The sequence below is a fragment of the Elephas maximus genome, chromosome 5 (assembly GCF_024166365.1).
Source record: "Elephas maximus indicus isolate mEleMax1 chromosome 5, mEleMax1 primary haplotype, whole genome shotgun sequence".
Taxonomy (NCBI): Eukaryota; Metazoa; Chordata; class Mammalia; order Proboscidea; family Elephantidae; genus Elephas; species Elephas maximus.
In genome coordinates this window covers 78570674-78594555 of record NC_064823.1, presented here as the reverse complement: position 1 = coordinate 78594555, position 23882 = coordinate 78570674, and the positions used below count along the sequence as shown (strand labels likewise).

At 40.5% G+C, this 23882-nt stretch overlaps 1 protein-coding gene across 4 annotated transcripts in view; it reads left to right on the top strand.

Moving 5' to 3' along the window:
• Positions 1–22287, top strand: part of FRAS1 (Fraser extracellular matrix complex subunit 1) — a 532476-nt gene extending 510189 nt beyond the window's left edge. For all 4 annotated transcript variants that reach the window (XM_049885934.1, XM_049885933.1, XM_049885936.1 and 1 more), the window contains 4 exons: positions 3326–3492; positions 14835–15040; positions 16581–16727; positions 17910–22287. In XM_049885934.1, coding sequence (XP_049741891.1) covers positions 3326–3492; positions 14835–15040; positions 16581–16727; positions 17910–18503 — 1114 coding nt within the window. In that variant the 3' untranslated portion in view covers positions 18504–22287. The remainder of the gene's footprint in view (positions 1–3325; positions 3493–14834; positions 15041–16580; positions 16728–17909) is intronic.
• Positions 22288–23882: the final 1595 nt, after the last annotated feature.

Below are 23882 nucleotides of genomic sequence, written 5' to 3'. Positions count from 1 at the left end.
CTTGGCTCCATTTCTTCTTCCACATCCATTTTCTTCCTTCCTTTTACTTCAAAATGCCTCTAAAAAGTTGCTATATTCATTATTTCCAATTTGTTTCCCTCTATCATCTCTGAATCCACTCAAATCAGGCTTCTGCTCACACCATCCAGCCCAGACTCTCTTATTAAGGTCTCCAGTGATTTCATGTTACTAGATCCAGTGGTTGTAGCTCAGTCTTCATTTTCTTGACTCTTCAGTAGCATTTAACAGTTGATCAGCCTCTCCTTCTTGGAATGCTTTCTTCACTTGGCTGGGGCATTGTGCTTTGTAAGTTTTTCTCCTACCTCACTGGCTTTTCATCTCTGTTGTTTTTCTGGTCCTTCTCTTTTCCGTAAACTTCAAACTAGGAGTGCCTGTCTCGTGCTTGAACAGTGTCCTCTCTATCCCTTTTCACTTGCTTAGTGATCTCATCTAGTCTCAAGACTTTAAATACAAAAGTACCTCCCCAGCCCAGGAATTACCTCTAAAATCCAGACTTCCACATCAAGTTGACTACTCAACATCTCCACCAGGCTCTCCTATCCACTTCTCAAATTTAACATGTCTGAAACTGAATTCTTCATCTTCACCAAATTCAGTCTTTCTCCAGTTTTCCCATGTCAGTTAAAGGCAGCTCCAACTTTCAAGGTCAATGGTCAGCAAACTATAGCCCATGGTCCAATTCCAGCTGCCTACCTCATTTTGTAAATAAAGTTTTATTTTGGAACATGGCCCCACCCATGCATTTACATATTGACTGTGGTTGCTTTCATGCTACAACACATTGAATAATTGCAGCAGACCGTATGGCCTGCAAGTCTGAAATGTTTACTGTCTGGCCATTTACAGAAAAAGTTTGTGGACTCCTGCACTAAGTGCTTACACTCAAATCCTTAAAAACATTCTTGTGTCCTTTCTTATTCTGAGATTCTTCTTGGGCCCCACATCCAATCTGTCAGCAAAGCTTGTGGGCTCCCCTTTAAAATATATTAAGAATCCAAACATCCTCATCTCCTATATGGCAACTGCCCTGGTCAGATCCATTATCATCACTTGCTGGATTATTGCAATAGCCTTATAACAGGTCACCCTGCTTTCACCCTCTAGTCTGTTCTTAACACAACAGACACCACTCCCTTTTTCAAAACCCTCAAACAATTTAAACAAAACCCAAAGTCTGGGACCTGGCCCCCAGCTACCTTTCTGTCTCATCTTTCTTAACTCACTTGATTTCAGTCATCCTGGCTGGTTGGCTGTTCCTCTAACATATTGGGCACATTCTGGCACACTTACACCCCAGAACCTTTGCACCTGCTGTTTCCACTGCATGGAGAGTGTCCTCCCCAGATATCTACATGTCTTACTCGTTTACCTCCTTAAAGCCTTTTCTTGAATGTTTTCCTCTCACTGAGGCCTTTCATGACCTCCTTATTTAAAATTTCCAAATAAACTCCTCCTAGATCTCCCCTTCTCTGCCTTTTTTTTTTTTTTTTTCCTTATCACCTGTTGGAAACCCTGGTGGCATAGTGGTTAAGAGCTGTAGCTGCTAACCAAAATGTCAGCAGTTTGAATCCACCAGGCACTCCTTGGAAATTCTGTGGGGTAGTTCTGCTCTGTCCTATAGGGTTGCTATGAGTCGGAATCGACTCAACGGCAGTGGATTTGGTAACGGGTTATCACCGGTTACCTTCTAGCACACTATACATATATATATGTGTGTGTGTGTATATATATATCTTTTTTTTAACTTGTTTTGTTTATTGTCTTTCCCCATTAGAGTGTAACCTCCCTGCTTTGTACACAGATGAATTCTTATCATTAGAACACTGTCTATCATATAATAAATGCTTAATAAGTATTTGTTGAATAAATTAATTCTGAGGCAGTAGAGAATACAACAGATTTTAGAAACCTAAAGAAGGCCAGTCTGGCTAGATCCCGAATAAAAGGGGGAGAGAGTAGCAAAGGATGAGGCTGGAAAAATAGGCAAGGACTGGAGCTTGAGAGGTCATGTCAAAAATGTTGATCTTAACCCTAAAAGCCATACGAAACCACTGAAGGATTTTAAACAAATTTAAGGTTTTAAAAGATTATACTAACTCATAGCCACAGTGCACAGAATAGATTAGAAGAAACAAAAAGTAACTTCAGAGAAACAGGAGGCTTGTGGCTTTGGTGTGGCCAATAACTGGGATGAAAACACTACATGGAAAATCAAGTTTCCAAGAGAGGAGCATGTTGAGTTTGAGGTGACCTTGAGGCACCCAAATGGAGCTAACAATTGGCACCTGAGTACACGTGTCTAGAGCTCAGAAGAGAAATCTGGATTAGAGAAGTAAATTTGAAATGACTACCACAGAGATGGCGAATGAACTAACAATCAGGCTGAAATCACCCAGGCAAAATTATAGAGTAAGAATAGTAGGAGACCTAGGACTGAGTCTTGAAGAGCCCCTACTGGCCAGAGGGAGGCAAGGAAGGAAGAGCAGATTCAAAAGCCTGAGGAAGAGGGCCAGGAGTAAGAGGCGAGACAGGAGAGTATCACCTAGCAATGACCTGAAGGATTAATAAATTTTGATCAGGTGGAAAAGGGTCAAATTCTCAGAGCATGTGGATCTAGGAAGGAATCTAACTGAAGCACCAGTCATGAATGAGCCCCTTAGCATTCAGAGAACAACTTTGGTGGCCCTCAGAATACAAGGGCTGAAAAACAAAAGAAACAAAAAACCAAAGGGACACCAGGATGAATATAATGAATGTTTCTTAAACTGTACATCTAAAAATTGTTGAATTAGCAGATGTTTTGTCATATATTTTTACCACAATTAAAAAAAAAAAAAAAAAAAAGCAAAGGGTACCAAAGGGTGGTACAAACAGTTTGCACCTGACTACTAACCAAAAGGTTGGCGGTTTGAATCCACCCAGTGGTCCCACTGAAGAAAGACCTTGGTGATCTGCTTCTGTAAAGATTATAGCCAAGAAAACCCTGTGGAGCAGTTCTACTCTGTAACACATGGGTTCACCATGAGTTGGAATTGACTTGATGGCAACAGGTTTGGGTTTTACTGTTGTTGTTGTTTGTTTACCATTGAGTTCTAAAGGTGAGTTAGATTATTTCTGGTCAAGAGAGCAGATTAACCTCATAATGACCGAACTAATAAAGTCCCTCTCCAGCACACAGCTTTTTACTAATTAAGTATTTAGCACCTACAACAATCTTGAGAAGGGTGGGGGAGGGAGGGCAGCTGGAGTGATACGTTCAAAGTCGACCCTGCTCTCAATGAGCTCTTGTTTCTTCTGGTTTTAGATTTCTGATACCCATTGCATTCCAGCAGACCAACCGCCCCGTGCCAGTTGTCTATTCTCTCAATACTGAATTTCAGCTCTGCAATAACGAGAAGGTGTTCCTAATGGATCCCAACACATCTGATATGTCACTGGCAGAAATGGATTACAAAGGAGCCTTCTCAAAAGGTAAGTTGCTTCCCTCATCTGCAGAAAGAGGCTCTGCCTCAACTTGAGAAGCTTTGGGATAAGTCCCTAGACCAATATTTCTGCTCATCTTTAGCTTTTGGTCAACTCCTCAGTGAAGATTCCCCCAGAATTGGTTCCAGAACAGTCAATGTTTAACCAAGGAACAGACCCATACTCTTCCTTCATGTTGTTTGAAAATAAGATTACATACTTAGTAGAGCCTCTGGCACTATAGTGATTGGCAGGGTGACACCATGCTCATTAGAAGCAAGGATGGCGAGACCTTGTCTTGCATACCTTGGGTACATCATCAGGAGAAACCAATCACTAGAAAAGGACATCGGCGGAGCCAAGATGGTGGACTAGGCAGACGCTACCTCGGATCCCTCTTACAACAAAGACACGGAAAAACAAGTGAATCGATCACATACATAACAATCTACGAACGCTGAACAACAAACACAGATTTAGAGACGGAGAACGAACTAATACGGGGAAGCAGCAATTGTTTCCAGAGCCTGGAGCCAGCATACCAGTCAGGTACGGCACAAGCACAGAGAGCGGCTCCACCCCCCTGAACTAACCCCGGGAGGGGGACCAGCCGGTTCCACGGGCGGCGTGGGACGCAGCCGGTAGGAGAAGTCCCCGGGAGGCAGTGACTGGTCTTGGAGCAGAAAGAGCAGTGTCCGAGTCGGGAAACCGTCCCGCAGGGATTTGGACTGGACACAGGTATGGCATAAACACGGAGAGTTGCTCCACCCCCCTGAACTAACCCCAGGAAGGAGACCAGCCGGGTCGCGCGGGCGGCATGGGACGCAGCCGGTAGGAGAAGTCCCTGGCAGGCAGCGACTGGTATTGGAGCGGGGAGAACAGCGTCCCAGCCGGGACACTCGGTCACGGCACAAGCACGGGGACCTGCTCCACCCATCTGAACTAACCCCGGGAGGAGGCCCAACTGGTTCTCGGGGGCGGCAAGGCCACGCGGCTGGAGGGAGGAGAAGTCCCCGGGAGGCAGCGACTGATTTTGGAGTCGAGAGTGCACCATCCCAGTAGGGGAGCCTTGACGATGGGCGTGGGGCTGGAAGCGGAGGATCTGACCGTGACTCCAGCGGGCCAGACCCCCCGGGGGCAATCTCCACACAGCCAGCACACATAGGCGACGCGCCCGCGGGAATCTCAGATATAATAGTCATTCCAAGCAAGACAAGCAACTCTGGCTATATTCTGAGGTGCTACTCTCCTATCTCTCTGTTCCCTCCCCCACCCTCCCCAGGCGGCTTCATTAACATCTGAATAGCCTGAGCCAGAGGGAGAACTCTGATAGGGATCTGACTGCATTTTTTTTTAGTGGATTTTCTGGAAAAACTAGTTTCCCAGTGATGGCTCGGAGACAACAATCCATATCAAACCACTTAAAGAAGCAGACCATGACAGCTTCTCCAACCCCCCAAACAAAAGAATCAAAATCTTTCCCAAATGAAGATACAATCCTGGAATTATCAGATACAGAATATAAAAAACTAATTTACAGAATGCTTAATGATATCACAAATGAAATTAGGATAACTGCAGAAAAAGCCAAGGAACACACCGATAAAACTGTTCAAGAACTCAAAAAGATTATTCAAGAACATAGTGGAAAAATTAATAAGTTGCAAGAATCCATAGAGAGACAACATGTAGAAATCCAAAAGATTAACAATAAAATAACAGAATTAGACAACGCACTAGGAAGTCAGAGGAGCAGACTCGAGCAATTAGAATGCAGACTGGGACATCTGGAGGACCAGGGAATCGACACCAACATAGCTGAAAAAAAATCAGATAAAAGAATTTAAAAAAATGAAGAAACCCTAAGAATCATGTGGGACTCTATCAAGAAGGATAACCTGCGGGTGATTGGAGTCCCAGAACAGGGAGAGGGGACAGAAAACACAGAGAAAATAGTTGAAGAACTCCTGACAGAAAACTTCCCTGACATCATGAAAGACGAAAGGATATCTATCCAAGATGCTCATCGAACCCCATTTAAGATTGATCCAAAAAGAAAAACACCAAGACATATTATCATCAAACTCACCAAAACCAAAGATAAACAGAAAATTTTAAAAGCAGCCAGGGAGAAAAGAAAGGTTTCCTTCAAGGGAGAATCAGTAAGAATATGTTCTGACTACTCAGCAGAAACCATGCAGGCAAGAAGGGAATGGGATGACATATACAGAACACTGAAGGAGAAAAACTGCCAGCCAAGGATCATATATCCAGCAAAACTCTCTCTGAAATATGAAGGCGAAATTAAGATATTTACAGACAAACACAAGTTTAGAGAATTTGCAAAAACCAAACCAAAGCTACAAGAAATACTAAAGGATATTGTTTGGTCAGAGAACCAATAATATCAGATATCAGCACAACACAAGGTCACAGAACAGAACGTCCTGATATCAACTCAAATAGGGAAATCACAAAAACAAATTAAGATTAATTAAAAAAAAAAATACACATAACAGGGAATCATGGAAGTCAATAGGTAAAAGATCACAATAATCAAAAAGAGGGACTAAATACAGGAGGCATTGAACGGCCATATGAAGAGTGATACAAGGCGATATAGAACAATACAAGTTAGGTTTTTACTTAGAAAAATAGGGGTAAATAATAAGGTAACCACAAAAAGGTATAACAACTCTATAACTCAAGATAAAAACCAAGAAAAACGTAACGACTCAACTAACATAAAGTCAAGCACTATGAAAATGAGGATCTCAATTTACTAAGAAAAACGCCTCAGCACAAAAAAGTATGTGGAAAAATGAAATTGTCAACAACACACATAAAAAGGCATCAAAATGACAGCACTAAAAACTTATTTCTCTGTAATTACCCTGAATGTAAATGGACTAAATGCACCAATAAAGAGACAGAGAGTCACAGACTGGATAAAGAAGCACGATCCATCTATATGCTGCCTACAAGAGACACACCTTAGACTTAGAGACACAAACAAACTAAAACTCAAAGGATGGAAAAAAGTATATCAAGCAAACAATAAGCAAAAAAGAAGAGGAGTAGCAATATTAATTTCTGACAAAATAGACTTTAGACTTAAATCCACCACAAAGGATAAAGAAGGACACTATATAATGATAAAAGGGACAATTGATCAGGAAGACATAACCATATTAAATATTTACGCACCCAATGACAGGGCTGCAAGATACATAAATCAAATTTTAACAGAATTGAAAAGCGAGATAGATACCTCCACAATTATAGTAGGAGACTTCAACACACCACTTTTGGAGAAGGACAGGACATCCAGTAAGAAGCTCAACAGAGACACGGAAGATCTAATTACAACAATCAACGAACTTGACCTCATTGACTTATACAGAACTCTCCACCCAACTGCTGCAAAATATACTTTTTTTTCTAGCGCACATGGAACATTCTCTAGAATAGACCACATATTAGGTCATAAAACAAACCTTTGCAGAGTCCAAAACATTGAAATATTACAAAGCATCTTCTCAGACCACAAGGCAATAAAACTAGAGATCAATAACAGAAAAACTAGGGAAAAGAAATCAAATACTTGGAAAATGAACAACACCCTTCTGAAAAAAGACTGGGTTATAGAAGACATTAAGGAGGGAATAAGGAAATTCATAGAAAGCAACGAGAATGAAAATACTTCCTATCAAAACCTCTGGGACACAGCAAAAGCAGTGTTCAGAGGCCAATTTATATCAATAAATGCACACATACAAAAAGAAGAAAGAGCCAAAAGCAGAGAACTGTCCCTACAACTTGAACAAATAGAAAGTGAGCAACAAAAGAATCCATCAGGCACCAGAAGAAAACAAATAATAAAAATTAGAGCTGAACTAAATGAATTAGAGAACAGAAAAACAATTGAAAGAATTAACAAAGCCAAAAGCTGGTTCTTTGAAAAAATTAACAAAATTGATAAACCATTGGCTAGACTGACAAAAGAAATACAAGAAAGGAAACAAATAACCCGAATAAGAAATGAGAAGGACCACATCACAACAGAACCAAATGAAATTAAAAGAATCATTTCAGATTATTATGAAAAATTGTACTCTAACAAATTTGAAAACCTAGAAGAAATGGATGAATTCCTGGAAAAACACTACCTACCTAAACTAACACACTCAGAAGTAGAACAACTAAATAGACCCATAACAAAAAAAGAGATTGAAACGGTAATCAAAAAACTCCCAACAAAAAAAAGCCCTGGCCCGGACGGCTTCACTGCAGAGTTCTACCAAACTTTCAGAGAAGAGTTAACACCACTACTACTAAAGGTATTCCAAAGCATAGAAAATGACGGAATACTACCCAACTCATTCTATGAAGCCACCATCTCCCTGATACCAAAACCAGGTAAAGACATTACAAAAAAAGAAAATTATAGACCTATATCCCTCATGAACATTGATGCAAAAATCCTCGACAAAATTCTAGCCAATAGAATCCAACAACACATCAAAAAAATAATTCACCCTGATCAAGTGGGATTTATACCAGGTATGCAAGGCTGGTTTAATATCAGAAAAACCATTAATGTAATCCATCACATAAATAAAACAAAAGACAAAAACCACATGATCCTATCAATTGATGCAGAAAAGGCATTTGACAAAGTCCAACACCCATTCATGATAAAAACTCTTACCAAAATAGGAATTGAAGGAAAATTCCTCAACATAATAAAGGGCATCTATGCAAAGCCAACAGCCAATATCACTCTAAATGGAGAGAACCTGAAAGCATTTCCCTTGAGAACGGGAACCAGACAAGGATGCCCTTTATCACCGCTCTTATTCAACATCGTGTTGGAAGTCTTAGCCAGGGCAATTAGGCTAGACAAAGAAATAAAAGGTATCCGGATTGGCAAGGAAGAAGTAAAGTTATCACTATTTGCAGATGACATGATTATATACACAGAAAACCCTAAGGAATCCTCCAGAAAACTACTGAAACTAATAGAAGAGTTTGGCAGAGTCTCAGGTTATAAAATAAACATACAAAAATCACTTGGATTCCTCTACATCAACAAAAAGAACACCGAAGAGGAAATAACCAAATCAATACCATTCACAGTAACCCCCAAGAAGATAAGATACTTAGGAATAAATCTTACCAAGGATGTAAAAGACCTATACAAAGAAAACTACAAAGCTCTACTACAAGAAATTCAAAAGGACATACTTAAGTGGAAAAACATACCCTGCTCATGGATAGGAAGACTTAACATAGTAAAAATGTCTATTCTACCAAAAGCCATCTATACATTTAACACACTTCCGATCCAAATTCCAATGTCATATTTTAAGGGGATAGAGAAACAAATCACCAATTTCATATGGAAGGGAAAGAAGCCCCGGATAAGCAAAGCGCTACTGAAAAAGAAGAAGAAAGTGGGAGGCCTCACCTTACCTGACTTCAGAACCTATTATACAGCCACAGTAGTCAAAACAGCCTGGTATTGGTACAACAACAGACACATAGACCAATGGAACAGAATTGAGAACCCAGACATAGATCCATCCACGTATGAGCAGCTGATATTTGACAAAGGACCAGTGTCAATTAACTGGGGAAAAGATAGCCTTTTTAACAAATGGTGCTGGCATAACTGGATATCCCTTTGCAAAAAAATGAAACAGGACCCATACCTCACACCATGCACAAAAACTAACTCCAAGTGGATCAAAGACCTAAACATAAAGACTAAAACGATAAAGATCATGGAAGAAAAAATTGGGACAACCCTAGGAGCCCTAATACAAGGTATAAACAGAATACAAAACATTACCAAAAATGATGAAGAGAAACCCGATAACTGGGAGCTCCTAAAAATCAAACACCTATGCTCATCTAAAGACTTCTCCAAAAGAGTAAAAAGACCACCTACAGACTGGGAAAGAATTTTCAGCTATGACATCTCCGACCAGCGCCTGATCTCTAAAATCTACATGATTCTGTCAAAACTCAACCACAAAAAGACAAACAACCCAATCAAGAAGTGGGCAAAGGATATGAACACACATTTCACTAAAGAAGATATTCAGGCAGCCAACAGATACATGAGAAAATGCTCTCGATCATTAGCCATTAGAGAAATGCAAATTAAAACTACGATGAGATTCCATCTCACACCAGCAAGGCTGGCATTAATCCAAAAAACACAAAATAATAAATGTTGGAGAGGCTGCGGAGAGATTGGAACTCTCATACACTGCTGGTGGGAATGTAAAATGGTACAACCACTTTGGAAATCTATCTGGCGTTATCTTAAACAGTTAGAAATAGAACTACCATACAACCCAGAAATCCCACTCCTCGGAATATACCCTAGAAATACAAGAGCCTTCATACAAACAGATACATGCACACCCATGTTTATTGCAGCTCTGTTTACAATAGCAAAAAGTTGGAAGCAACCACGGTGTCCATCAACGGATGAATGGGTAAATAAATTGTGGTATATTCACACAATGGAATACTACGCATCGATAAAGAACAGTGACGAATCTCTGAAACATTTCATAACATGGAGGAACCTGGAAGGCATTATGCTGAGCGAAATGAGTCAGAGGCAAAAGGACAAATATTGTATAAGACCACTATTATAAGATCTTGAGAAATAGTAAACCTGAGAAGAACACATACTTTTGTGGTTACGAGGGGGGGAGGGAGGGAGGGAGGGAGAGGGTTTTTTATTGATCAGTCAGTAGATAAGAACTGCTTTAGGTGAAGGGAAAGACAACACTCAATACATGGGAGGTCAGCTCAATTGGACTGGACCAAAAACAAAGAAGTTTCTGGGATAAAATGAATGTTTCAAAGGTCAGCGGAGCAAGTGCGGGGGTCTGGGGAACACGGTTTGCGGGGACTTCTAAGTCAATTGGCAAAATAATTCTATTATGAAATCATTCTGCATCCCACTTTGAAATGTGGCGTCTGGGGTCTTAAATGCTAACAAGCGGCCATCTAAGATGCATCAATTGGTCTCAACCCACCTGGAGCAAAGGAAAATGAAGAACACCAAGGCCACATGACAACTAAGAGCCCAAGAGACAGAAAGGGCCACATGAACCAGAGACCTACATCATCCTGAGACCAGAAGAACTAGTTGGTGCCCGGCCACAATAGATGACTGCCCTGACAGGGAGCACAGCAGAGGACCCCTGAGGGAGCAGGAGATCAGTGGGATACAGACCCCAAATTCTCATAAAAAGACCAAACTTAATGGTCTGACTGAGACTGGAGGAATCCCGGCGGCCATGCTCCCCAGACCTTCAGTTGACACAGGACAGGAACCATCCTCGAAGACAACTCATCAGAAATGAAAGGGACTGGTCAGCGGGTGGGAGAGAGACGCTGATGAAGAGTGAGCTAATTATATCAGGTGGATACTTGAGATTGTGTTGGCAACTCTTGTCTGGAGGGGGGATGGGAGGATAGAGAGAGAGGGAAGCCGGCAAAATTGTCAAGAAAGAAGAGACTGAAAGGGCTGACTCAAGAGGGGGAGAGCAAGTGGGAGTAGGGAGTGAGATGTATGTAAACTTATATGTGACAGACTGATTGGATTTGTAAACGTTCACTTGAAGCTTAATAAAAGTTATTAAAAAAAAAAAGAAAACAATGAAACTGGTGCAGAATTGGAACTAAAATTTGAAAGAAAAATTAAATAATTAACAGTGATCATGAAAATTGGATAAACATCTGTAAATCCTGCTCAGGTAATTGTTTATGATTTTATTGTATATTCTAGTGTATTCTTCATCATCTCATCAGTTCTTCTGTTCATATATATTAAAAATAAAAATCCTACTCAGTAAAAAAAAAAAAAAAATAGCTAAAGATAAATCTAATTTTTTGCCACACATAACTACTTTTGTGAAAGTATAAATATGGCATGATTCATTTGTTTCACATACATCTAAACCTGTAGGCTATATAAAAAAAAAAAATTTTTTTTTTTTTTAGTCTATATAGTCCTTCAAAAAATCATAAAAAGAAACAAAAAAACTGAATACATTTTTATGAGTAATCAGACCATTTTTCAGATAGCTATTGGCATTCTGTAATTAGTAGACTACTTCGCTTAGAGACTAACAGAAGCTAGCATTTAGTTCTCAAGAGGCAAGTAGTATATTTCAGAGTGCACATTTTCAAGTATAATAGTAGATATATAAAGTAGAACAAACTGCTTGTGAGTTTAAAGGATGTATGGCTAACAAAACTAAAAATGAAATTTGTATCACTTTACATAATAAACTTAATTAGCTTTATCAATAAATTAAGCAATAATTCAAATTTCAAAAAAAAAAAAAAGGACATCATGTTTGGTAAAGTAGCGAGTCAGAGAAAATGAGGGAAACCTTCAGTGAGGTGGATTGATACAATAGCTGCAACAGTGGGGTTAAACACATGAAAGATTGTGAAGATGGCTCAAAACCAGGCAGTTTTGTTCTGTTATATATGAGGTACCATGAGTCGGAGCTGACTTGATGGCAGCTAACAACACTACCACCATCCTGGGAAAGTACTGGTCTGATTGGCAAGAAGACTGGAGTTTCCAACCAGATTCTAACACATAGTCTAACTTTGGGTAAATTGTTTTCTGTTTCATGTCCTCAGAGAGATAACAGTACCACGCCCACTGCCTCCCAGCCTCAAAGGGATGCTGAACACATGTGTACTTTCCATTATACTTTCTCTTCTTGAAATGGTCCCTCTGCGGTTTCCCCACCCCAAATGTGGTTCTCTTAATTTCAAAAAGCTAGCTCCTTCTTGCCATTCAGCCCTCTACCTAAGTGTTACCTGCTCATAAAGGGTTACCCTGACTATACCAGACAATCTAACATAGGCCTCCATATTGTTTGCCTTCATAACACTCTGTTCATTTCTTATAGTACTTATCACAATTTTTAATATTATGTAATATACATGTATATATTTGATTTATTGCGTATCTTCACTACTAGATTTTAAGTTCTATGGGATTTTCATCAAATATCAGATTTATACCCTATACCACCAGTGCCTAAGTACACAATAAATTATTTGTTAAAAGAATAAATGAATTAATCAGCTGCCCGCCTTTACCCTCTCAGTTACTCCTTCTGTCTTTTATTGCATTTAATCTCTTCATACCTGAGTCTTTTCTCTTATCCTTACAACTCACTCAAGCCTTGTCCATCATGGGATAAAACCTTCCCTTGGCTCCCCTCTCTCAAACGTCAGCCCAATTTCTCATTTTTCCTTCTCTGACAAACTTCCTAAAGAAGTGCTGTCTCCATGGCTGCTCTGCACAGTCACTCCTCTGTCTGTCTCTAAACTCTATTTTATTGATGGCACTAAATCCATGAGTTTTGACATTCTTCTGTTCAGTGTCCTCACCTCACACTGTCTTGCCTCTTTGACTACTTCTTCTCATTCTTCAGTCCTAGGTCCCTGTCTTCTACTCCTTCTATGTTGCTTAGCTCTGTTCCATTCTCATTCTCAGTGCTACCTCTGGTCAGTCTCCTCCATCCCCATGGCTTTGACTATCCCTTTACTTGGAACTTTCTAAACTTCTACTACCCCTCAGCCATTTCATAAAATCTGACCTCATGCTTAATCATTCATTTATTTCCAAATGTCTACTGAACCTCTTCGAGTAGAGATGTCTTTCAGACACCTTGAGATGTGAAGGACGGGACTTAATATCATCTTCTAAACGTTCTCATCTTCCTACATCCACTACCTCATTGACTGTGTAACCATCCTCCCAGGTACCGCTGCCAAAAACCTCAGGGCTATCCTCAACTCCTTCTTTGCCTCCCACATCCCATCTATCATTAAGATGAATGGAATCTTGCTCCTAGACATTTCTTGAATTCATCTCCTTGCCTCACAGATATTTTTAGGTTTTTTTTTTTATTATTTCCAACTACGAGCCCTGGTAGTGCAGTGGTTACACGTTCAGCTGCTAACCAAAAGGTCAGCAGTTTGAATCCACCAGCTGCTCCTTGGAAACCCTATGGGCAATTCTGCTCTGTCCTGTAGTTTCCCTATGAGTCAGAATCAATTTGGCAGCCATGGGTTTGGGTTTTTTTCCCACTGCAGTATTAAAGTAGCCCATACATGGTCTCTGTGACTCTAGTCTCTTTGACTTCAGTCCTTTCTCCATGTTTCCAAAGCTCAGGTGTGTTGATATTACACCCGCTTTAAAACTTCCAGTGTTCATCATCACTTACATACTCAGAACTACAGTCCTCAGCTTGACAAGCCTGTCCTTCCAGGAGCCTCTCATGGGAGAGCTTCTACACACCCTTCTCCAATCACACTGATTTACTCAGTGCCACATGGTGGGGGCACAAGCATTAGCTTTAAAGTCAGAGGGTTTGTTATCAAATCCTTCTTTTACCCTGTCATAGCTGTGAAACTTGAACACGTTATTTAAAATGAGAATAATAATCAACCCTATTTGGGTTCTTGGGAGGATTAAATAAGATAGTGTAGGTAAAGGTCTTGATGTCACTACAGAAACAGTGGCCACACGAGGACCCAGTACTCTTCTGCCATTGCAAATTTTGTACATGTACATTCTTCTGCCCAGAATGTTCTTCTGTGCCTCTCCCTTCCACCCCAAATGCTCTGACTGATGCCTGCTCATGTTCCACAATCTTACGCAAATATCATGACCTTTAACCCTTCTGTACTTCTCACCAGGCAGATTTTTGTGCTCAACTTTGTGTTATTTAACATTATGTACCTCCCTCTATCATGGAACTTAACAGTATAGTGTCACGGTGATTAAGGATGTTAATTTTGGAGCCAGACTACCTTGACTTTGAATTCCATCCTTACCACTTACTAGTTTTGCTATTTCAGCAAAGCACTTAACCCCTTGGTGCTTCTATTTCCTCATCTGTATAATTGTGAGAAAGACATGAGTTTATTACATGTGAAAAACTTAGTACAGTACTGGCAAATTGTATGAGTCTGATAAATGTTCACTGTTTTATCAGTTGCTTTGCTTTTATTTCTGTCCTCTCAACTCCATCTTACTCATCTTTGCATCCTTTGCATGTAACAGAGTACTTGGTATAAGTTAAATGTTTATTAATGTTCACTGAATGGAAGATGCAATGACTGAATGAATGACTGTTTTAAGGGCACATGGAATCATAGAATTCTTCATGGGAAGGTTCTTTTCACCGTAAAGGGACATGTTAAAGCCTTTCTACCCTTACCATTTTTTTTTTTTTTTTCCTTTCATCTTATAGTCTGACCTAATTATTGCCTCTCTGTCTTTTAAGGTCAAATCCTTTATGGCCGAGTACTTTGGAATCCAGAACAAAACCTCAATTCTGCTTACAAACTCCAACTGGAGAAAGTCTATCTTTGTACTGGCAAGGATGGCTATGTGCCTTTCTTTGATCCCACGGGAACAATCTACAATGAAGGGCCACAGTATGGATGCATTCAGCCTAACAAACACCTGAAACACAGATTCCTGCTGCTGGTATGCTAGCTGTTGGTGTTCAAGGGCTGACGCTTCAGGCTTGGTAGATTTCCTCAGCAACGAATTCTGCCTAAAGCAGATAAAGCATTTTTGATGGTTCTCTCTTACTCTTCCTTTTTTTGTTTGGTTTGTTTCTCTCTGATCAACTAAATTCTAGTACGTATTACCGAATGTGGGATCACATGGGTAGCAAAACAAGCTATCACTGATGCCCTAGGAAAGAAAGGGAGTCCCTGGGTGGTGCCAATGGCTAACACGCTTGGCTGCTAACTGAAAAGTTAGATTCAAGTCCACCTGGAGGCACCTCAGATGAAAGGCTTGGTGATCTACTTCTGAAGAATCAGACATTGAAAGTCCTTTGAAGCAAAGTTCTACCCTGACACATAGGGAGGGGGTTGCTATAAGTCAGAGTCAACTTGACAGTAACTGTCTAGGAAGAAAATAATCTAAGCCAGTGTTTCTAAAAGTATGGTCCAGAGACCCCTGAATGTTCCCAAGACTCTTTCACAGAGTCCACAGATCAGAACTACTTATATAATAATATTAAGACAGTGTTTGCCTTTTTCACTCATTCCCTTGTAAGTGTAGACAGTATCAAAAGTTTATTGACATAGTTTCAGATTCCACGTTGTAACTAATCTTTTAAAAACTGCCATTTTTCGAGTTTTGATATGATATAAAAAATAATATTTATAATTATCTAAAAAAGTTATGATATCCCTCCCTTTTTTAAACAGGATAGCTGTGTGAGGCCTGACTTTCTTTATATACATCAACCAAAACAACATATTACACACAACTGATTAAATGCAGAAGCAGTTATGAGAATCCAGTTCTTTTCCGGAGATTTGTAAAAATGTAAAACAATACCACCTTTTTTTGGAGAGGAGGAGGTGAACATAGGTATTTTCATTAAAAAAATAGGTTACTTATGCTAACAATTTTTAAACAAATTAATATTTTTTAACATCTCAGTTTTAATTTTTAATACAGTAAGTATTGACAGACATAAACAAAAGCTTTTTAGGGTCCTTGATTTTTAAATATGCAAGTGGTGCTGGGAGTCCCTGCGTAGTACAAATGGTTAGCATGCTCAGCTGCTAACCGAAATGTCAGCTCCAGCTCACCCAGAGGTGCCCCAAAAGAAAGGCCTGGTGATCTCCTTCCAAAAAATCAGCTGTTGAGAACCCTATGGAGCACAGTTCTACTCTGACACCTGTGGGGTCACCATGAGTGGGAATAGACCCTGCAGCAACTAGTTAAAGGGTCCCGAGACCAAAAAGTTTGAGAATGGTAGGTTTAGGCTATCCAACTCTTGGTCTTTTGAGACCGCGGAAGCCACCAAGTGACCCACCCGCCATGAAGAGGGCAGTGGTTGCCCATTTTACAGATTTACAGGAAGGGCTCTGCAACACATAACTCCCCTGACCCAATCTGAAGCAGGAGTGGAGAGGACCTCTCTCCTCCCACAACTGCCACCATCCAGTTAAGGGGCTCCATCATTCTAAATCTTGCATCTCTTTTTTCCCTGAAATTCCAGGACCGCAGTCAGCCAGAGGTAACTGATAAATACTTCCATGATGTGCCTTTTGAGGCCCACTTTGCTTCTGAGTTGCCTGATTTCCATGTGATCAGCAGCATGCCAGGAGTGGATGGATTTACTCTAAAAGTAGATGCGCTCTACAAGGTGAGTTTGGTCAGAAGAATAGAAGCAGAGGGCCAAGTCCACTTTCAAGGTTGCAAAAAGGATTTCTACATGCATCTCTGGACTGTCTGTTTCTTTTTACAGCATTCTTGCTGGCAGGTCTTTTTTGTTATTATTAAGTTTGTCATACACCCAAAATTTTCCCTGTCTATTCCCAACTGACCAAAGCAATGATAAAATTCTTTAATTTGAATATAGTCACTTATCACTGTGGTCATCAGGACTACATATGGTATACAATTTAGAATGGCACAGTATTTGATCAGCAATAAAACCTTAAGCCCCGGGAATAAATATGAATGTCTAAGGTTTAGTTCCATTGTGTTCCTGTCTTCAAATAGTAATCCATGACTCTGGATTTCAGAACTATTATTATTCCTGGGAGATGTTAATGTACTCGACTGTTAACTGGAAGGTCAGAGGTTAAAGTCCAGCGAGAGGCATCTCGAAAGGGAGGCCTGGTGACCTATTCTGAAAAATCAGTCATTGAAATCCCTATGGAGTACAATTCTACTCTACTCAGAATTGACTCAATGGAAACTGGTTGTTTAACTTTTATTTTATTTTTATTATTAGGATGTTGTTTCAAAACCATGGAGAGTTCCAATGGGGTCAAATGAGAGGGAAATAAAATAATGACATGACTTCTGAGGGGATATTCAGGCAGTTTTTGTCAAGTGTCTGACTGTTATATTCAGGGTAGGTGTTTGGTAAATATTTGTTGGATAACTCTATTTTAGCTGAAGTCCATCAGTAAATAGTAAATTACTGTAACAGATGAAAATCACTGGGAATAATTGTGGTTATTAATACTAATTTTTCACTGCTATCAATTTATCAATAAAGCCTGAAAAATCACTTTGTAAGCATCCACTTAGCTAGGGAGACCATGAAAATATTCTTAGGGCTAGTCCACACACAGGTAGGGCAAAAAAAGAATTTGAAGAGCTGGCCCAAGACCATCTACACTTAAAAATAAAATAGAACCCATAATATTTGGCTCCGTTCTCTATTTTCTTAGTAGACACCAACCATTGTTAGTGCTTTTCTTGAAACAATTTAGCTATCAAAGCATGCAGTAGCAATTGACTTTCTATTTCCTTTTGTAGAGGTGGTCTGGACAACAATGACATGTTCGGTCTTCCTATTTTTCTCTTCCTGCAGGTGGAAGCAGGACACCAATGGTACCTCCAGGTGATCTACATCATTGGCCCTGACACCATCTCAGGGCCTCGGGTCCAGCGCTCTCTCACAGCCCTTCTGAGGCGCAACCGAAGGGACTTGGTGGACCCCAGTGGCCAACTGACTCTTGACGATTCCCTCATCTATGACAATGAAGGAGACCGAGTCAAGAATGGCACCAATATGAAGTCCCTGAATCTGGAGATGCAAGAGCCAGTTGTTGCTGCTTCTCTGACCCAAACTGGGGCGTCCATTGGCAGCGCTCTTGCTGCTATCATGCTTCTGCTTCTGGTGTTTTTGGTGGCATGTTTCATCACCAGGAAATGCCAGAAACAGCAGAAGAAACCAACCAGAAAGGACATCTTGGAGGAGTACCCTCTGAACACTAAGGTAGATGTACCCAAGAGGAACCTGGACAGGGTAGAGAAGAACGTAAACAGACAATACTGCACCGTGCGGAACGTCAACATACTAAGTGAAACCGAGGGGGCATACACGTTCAAAGGTGCTAAAGTAAAAAAATTGAATTTAGAAGTCAGAGTCCACAATAATTTACAAGACGGAACCGAAGTTTAATGGAGACCCACGTGTATTTTTTTCTAAAATCATTTTTATAAAACAGGAAAATGCTGGTATTTTTATAATCTTGCAGATTAAAAAGGAAAAACTAACCACAAGCATTAACTCACAACTGAGCTACCTCATTAAACCAAGAACCGCTGGGGCCCCCAGAGGATTCCTGTAGGGTTATTAATGTGTATCCCTTTAACATTCTTAAACAGCTACAAATTGCTCTTTCTGGAAGGCTAATCTTATAAAACAAGTATTTTAGGTATTAGATTGGAAGTTAGACAATTAGTTTAGCCCATGGAGTTCAGAGAACTGGGGAACATACAGTGGCAGATCTCAGCATTTCAGAGAGAGTGTGTGGGGTACAGGGCCTTTGGTCTCCCCACTCCACCACTAGCTTTCTCCTACTTGGCTTTTCCTGGGCCTGTGGAAAGCAGTGTTTGAATTGCTTAAACCCAGATTCTTGGTCTGACGTACTCTGGACATGTTACCAGGAGGGACCAGTCCCTGAAGAAGGACATCATGCTTGGTAAAGTAGAGGGTCAGCAAACAAGAGGAAGATCCTCAATGAGATGGATTGACACAGTGTCTGCAACAATGGGCTCAAACATAACAACAATTCTGAGGATGGCACAAAACCGGGCAGTGTTTTGTTCTGTTGAACAAAGGATCACTATGAGTTGGAACCGACTGAACCGTGCCTAACGACAACAACAACAAGACTCCATTAACAATTTCTTCTAATCAGCACAGCTATATACTTGCTCCTTGGTTCTACTTGAGGAACTACTGCTTAAAAAAACCACTAATTCTACTTTTATTTTCAAGTACTTTTCGCCTGGGGGTTTCCAAAGTGCTTTAGCCTAGAGCACTTCTCTACAAATCACAGATCACGTGAGAAACCTCTGGGCCTTTCCTGTCAGATAGATATCAGGCACAGAGAAACCCTTCTTACAGAGAAGGAGACTGCAACCCAGGGAAATGAGGAGCCTGGCGAGATTCTCAGAGCTGATTAGTGACATGCTGTAGGCCCAAGGAGATGTCCTTGTTTCCGACTGGCTTACTTATTGCCATGGATGATAAAAAAAAAAAAAAAAAAAAAACACTCTCCTGCTACTCCAGGCTTTGTCCCAATCTAATGATAAACAAACCCGTGTGCTTTGCTAGCTGTGGGTTGTTTTTTTTGTTTTTGTTTTTTAATTTTACTAATGTTTCAGGAAACTAAGTGTCCCATTGGAATAAAGCAAATTAGGAGAAAGTCCAGGTCAGTCTCAAATCAGAGTGGATGGAAGCCTAGTGTTCCCCTTGATGTTGTCACACAGCAGATAGCCACTATTCCTTTTGCAGAATTTCAGGGATTTCTCTTTCGGGGGGCTCATTCCTGGTAGCTCAGGCACTTGATTTGACTTTACCATATCAGCACGTGACGAGGCCATAAACACATGGCTTTTAAATAATTTAGTATTCAAATATCAGCTGAACTATTTTGGATGTAGGGTGCATGCAACTTGCATTTTTGTTTCTTTTCTGTTTCTGTCATACTGGCAGAAACAGACGCATGCACGTCACGTTGTTTTGAACCAGAGGCACAATTCCATTATTCAGGAGTAAAAGACATGTACTCTCTTCCCGATGCACGGCACACCATGATCACTGCGGAAATAACAGAACACTCACATTCTATAGTATTTGTATTTGAATGCTAAGGTCTTTGACAGCATTCCAGACTGGTACTAAAAGCTGAAAAGAAGGACCTGTGAAAGGCTTTAGGCGGCTCTAACAGACTCTGAGCTCCTTGAAAGTAGGGCCTGTGTGGGCGCACCTCTGATTCTTCCACAGTGCCTTGCACATAACAAGCACTCCAGAACTGTGTGTTAAGTGAACCAATGGGCAGTGTAACGGCATGACTGGTAGAAGAAGACATTTAGGTAAGGGGGTTAGAGTGTATGGTGGTAATATCACAAGGGCAAATAGAGGAAAAAACTACGATTATCTCTTCTATTTGGATTATGAAATAATCTTCTACTTGGAACAAAGAAACACCAATTAGAAGATTATTTCATAGGTATCGAATCTGGCAGTGGCCTTAAAGAGGGATGAACTGAGAAGTCATAATAATGTTTTAGCAGGAGATGAGACTGTGAGTTGGCACCATGAGCAGACTTGGAGGAAAGTCTGACTTTGCATTCTGAGATGCCAGTAAAGTTTTCAGGAGAGGGTGGATTGAAGTGAGCCCAGAGCTCACCTGGGGGTTTTCAAAATGCTTTAGACTAGAGCACTTCTCCACAAATCACAAATCATGTGAGAAACCTCTGGGCCTTTCCTGTCAGATATCAGGCACAGAGGAACCCTTCTTACAGAGAAGGAGACTGCAACCCAGGGAAAAGAGGGTCCTGGTGAGATTCTCAGAGCTGAGTAGTGACATACCCTAGGCCCAGGGATATGTCCTTATTTCTGACTGGTTTACATATTTCTAAAACTCGTGCCTGGTCAGTGCTACTTAAGACCAGCTTGGGCAGTTCAGGGCCAGACGTCTGTGTCTGCCTCATAGACATCTAGAATCCGGCTGGAGAGCTCATCAGCCAGACAGGAGTATTCCCCAGAACAACCTAGAAGGTTACTGCTGGTTATTCCAGAACAGGGAACTGATCCTTTGTGGAGCAGCTTTTGATTTGGCACATTATTTATAACCTCCTCTAGGCTTGGAGCCCTTGGCAGCACAGTGGTTAAGAGCTTGGCCACCCACCAAAAGGTTGTCAGTTCAAATCCACCAGCCACTCCTTGGAAACCCTCTGGGGCAGTTCTGTCCTATAGGGTCTCTATGAATCAACTCGATGGCAATGGGTGTGGTTTTTTGGGGTTTTTAGTACCAGAATGCTTACACACTAAAACAACAACTTTCCATTTGTGCAAATATTCTTCTTACATTACTTCCATTACTAGCAAATAGGACCGTGCATAGAAAGAGGGCAGACTGGTAGCCAAATGCAGCCAGTGTGGCAGGGAATGCTGAGTACTCCTAGCAGCCTCTATGTACGAGGTCTGAAATGACCAGGGCAACACCCTGTGATGACCTCGTGATAGGAAACTGCTTGAAAGGAAAGCCCTTGGAATATTCCTGCCTCTTTTTCTGCCCTTCCCCCACTACATACACTTTATGGAATGCCAGTACTTCTACAATGGATGCACACTTTATTAAATGGAAAGTGCTAAGAAATGTGGAGCTGAGACTTATTCCTTTGATGGAGAATTGTTCATTTATGGTTTATATTTCACATTCCCATGCCCCAATTTGTTGACTGATATGGGATTGTATTTCAGTCAAAACTCAGCTTTCAACCTCTGAGTTGTTCACTAATGCCTTGTGTGTGTTTTACTAATCTTTTACTCCATGCAGTCAGTCGAGACGGAACAAAAAACCCGTAGGGGTTGCCATTTGCTATTACATGCTCGCTTTGAAGGTTAAAAGAATGATCTGTACCTTGCTTTCCTTTTATTGTGCTCCAGGCCTCCTGGAGGACACCTGCAGATTCCTGTTGTTGGATGGGGGAAATAGTGTTGGAACGTGTTTGCACAGTCTTACGATATTCAGTCTCAGTGTCCTGTAGGTATTTGTTATTTTTGGATACTACACACCTGCTCAGATTGAGTAAAACATTTGTGGTGCTGTCGACCTGATTTCTTGACTCTTGAATGATTTTTGTATTTCCAATACCAATTTGTGTGTTATGAATTTCTGATTTCTCCAATAGCATATGCCACTATATAAATTTGTATTAATAAATGACAGTCTGGTTACTTTTTTTTTGCTATATTCTTTTTTATTTTCTCACTGACATAGACAAGTTTAAGAAAGCAAAATCATTCTGATATTTGAGGTAAACTTTTGTGGAGAAAACACGGCTAATAAGGTTTATTCTGAGGCACATATTAACTGTGCTAAGAGTAGGATGCTGAAAAAATTACATATCCCCAAATCACTATAGTTGTTCTTTTGTGATCAGTTGAAAACCAAGGACAAAGAAGATTAATTAAAATGTCCATGTGAATACAATAGGATGATTATTTACACTAAATTCATTACCATCAAATCTTTTTAAGATATTTGATATAGTAAGGATGACTGTCCTTTAATGCACATCTGAAGAATTGTAAGCATCCATAACTTACCCTGGAGATGACCAAAGGCCCAAACAGGAGTTTATTGGCATGTGAAGGGAAAAATGGCAGTCAGAATGGAACTGAGCCCCAGGCAGTCTCAGCATTCTGCAAGCCTATGCATTTGTGTGCCTTTCCCCTCTGTGAACTGATTTTTTTAAAAATTACAAAATCCTGCTGATGACAGTAACGAGCAGGACTCTATTGGCACCAACTCATGGCACATTTGCAAGCTCAGCAAGACTTGAGAAAGCATGTTTTCATAAAACCTGGAGAAGGGATGCCACAACCAAGCTTGAGAATCTCTGACACTCTGCCAGAGACTTAATGTAAACTGCACTTCCTCAGTTTCCTACAATCGTCCGCTGCTGAAAAGCAGGCTCTAAACCCTACAGTGTGTTGTTTCTGTAGGGCCCAAGGAGAAACTATCAGGACCAATTCTATGAATTGTTGGGATTAGCTATGAAGATACTTCCCGAGATCTGAAATTTCTTGGTCACAAAATTTAGGAGGATAAGTGGCAGAAAATGAGTTCTCATTCAGATTTTGGAATATCTCAGAGACTAGGGTTTTAAAGAAACATAGTGGGGAGGGGTGGAGAGAAGGAAAATATATTGGGAATAACTTATCAGTTTCAACCACCTGATACTGCTGATTTTGTAGGTTAAAAATACCCCAATATCAAATGGATAAATTATGGTACATACGCACAATGGAATACAACAATAAAGAACAATGATGAATCCGTGAAATAGCTCACAACATGGATGAATCTGGAGGACATTGTGCTGAGTGAAATAAGTCAATCACAAAAGGACAAATAACATATGAGACCAGTACTATAAAAACTCAAGAAAAGGTTTACATGCAGAAAGAAACAATCTTTGATGGTTAAGAGGGAAGGGAGGGTTGAGGAGGGGAAATCATTAACTAGATAGTAGATAAGTGTTAACATTGGTGAAGGGAAAGATAGTATACAATATAGGGGTAGTCAGCACTATTTGACCAAGAAAAATTCAGAGAAGCTTCATAGACATGTCCTGAGGGACTGAGTTACAGGGTCTGAGGACTGGGGACCATGGTTGCAGGAGTCATCTAGGTCAATTGGCATAACATAGTTCATAACGATAATGTTCTATATCCTGCTTTGGTGAGTAGTATCTGGGGTCTTAAAAGCTTCTGAGCAGCTATCTAAGATACATCTACTGGTCCCTTTCTGTGTGGAGC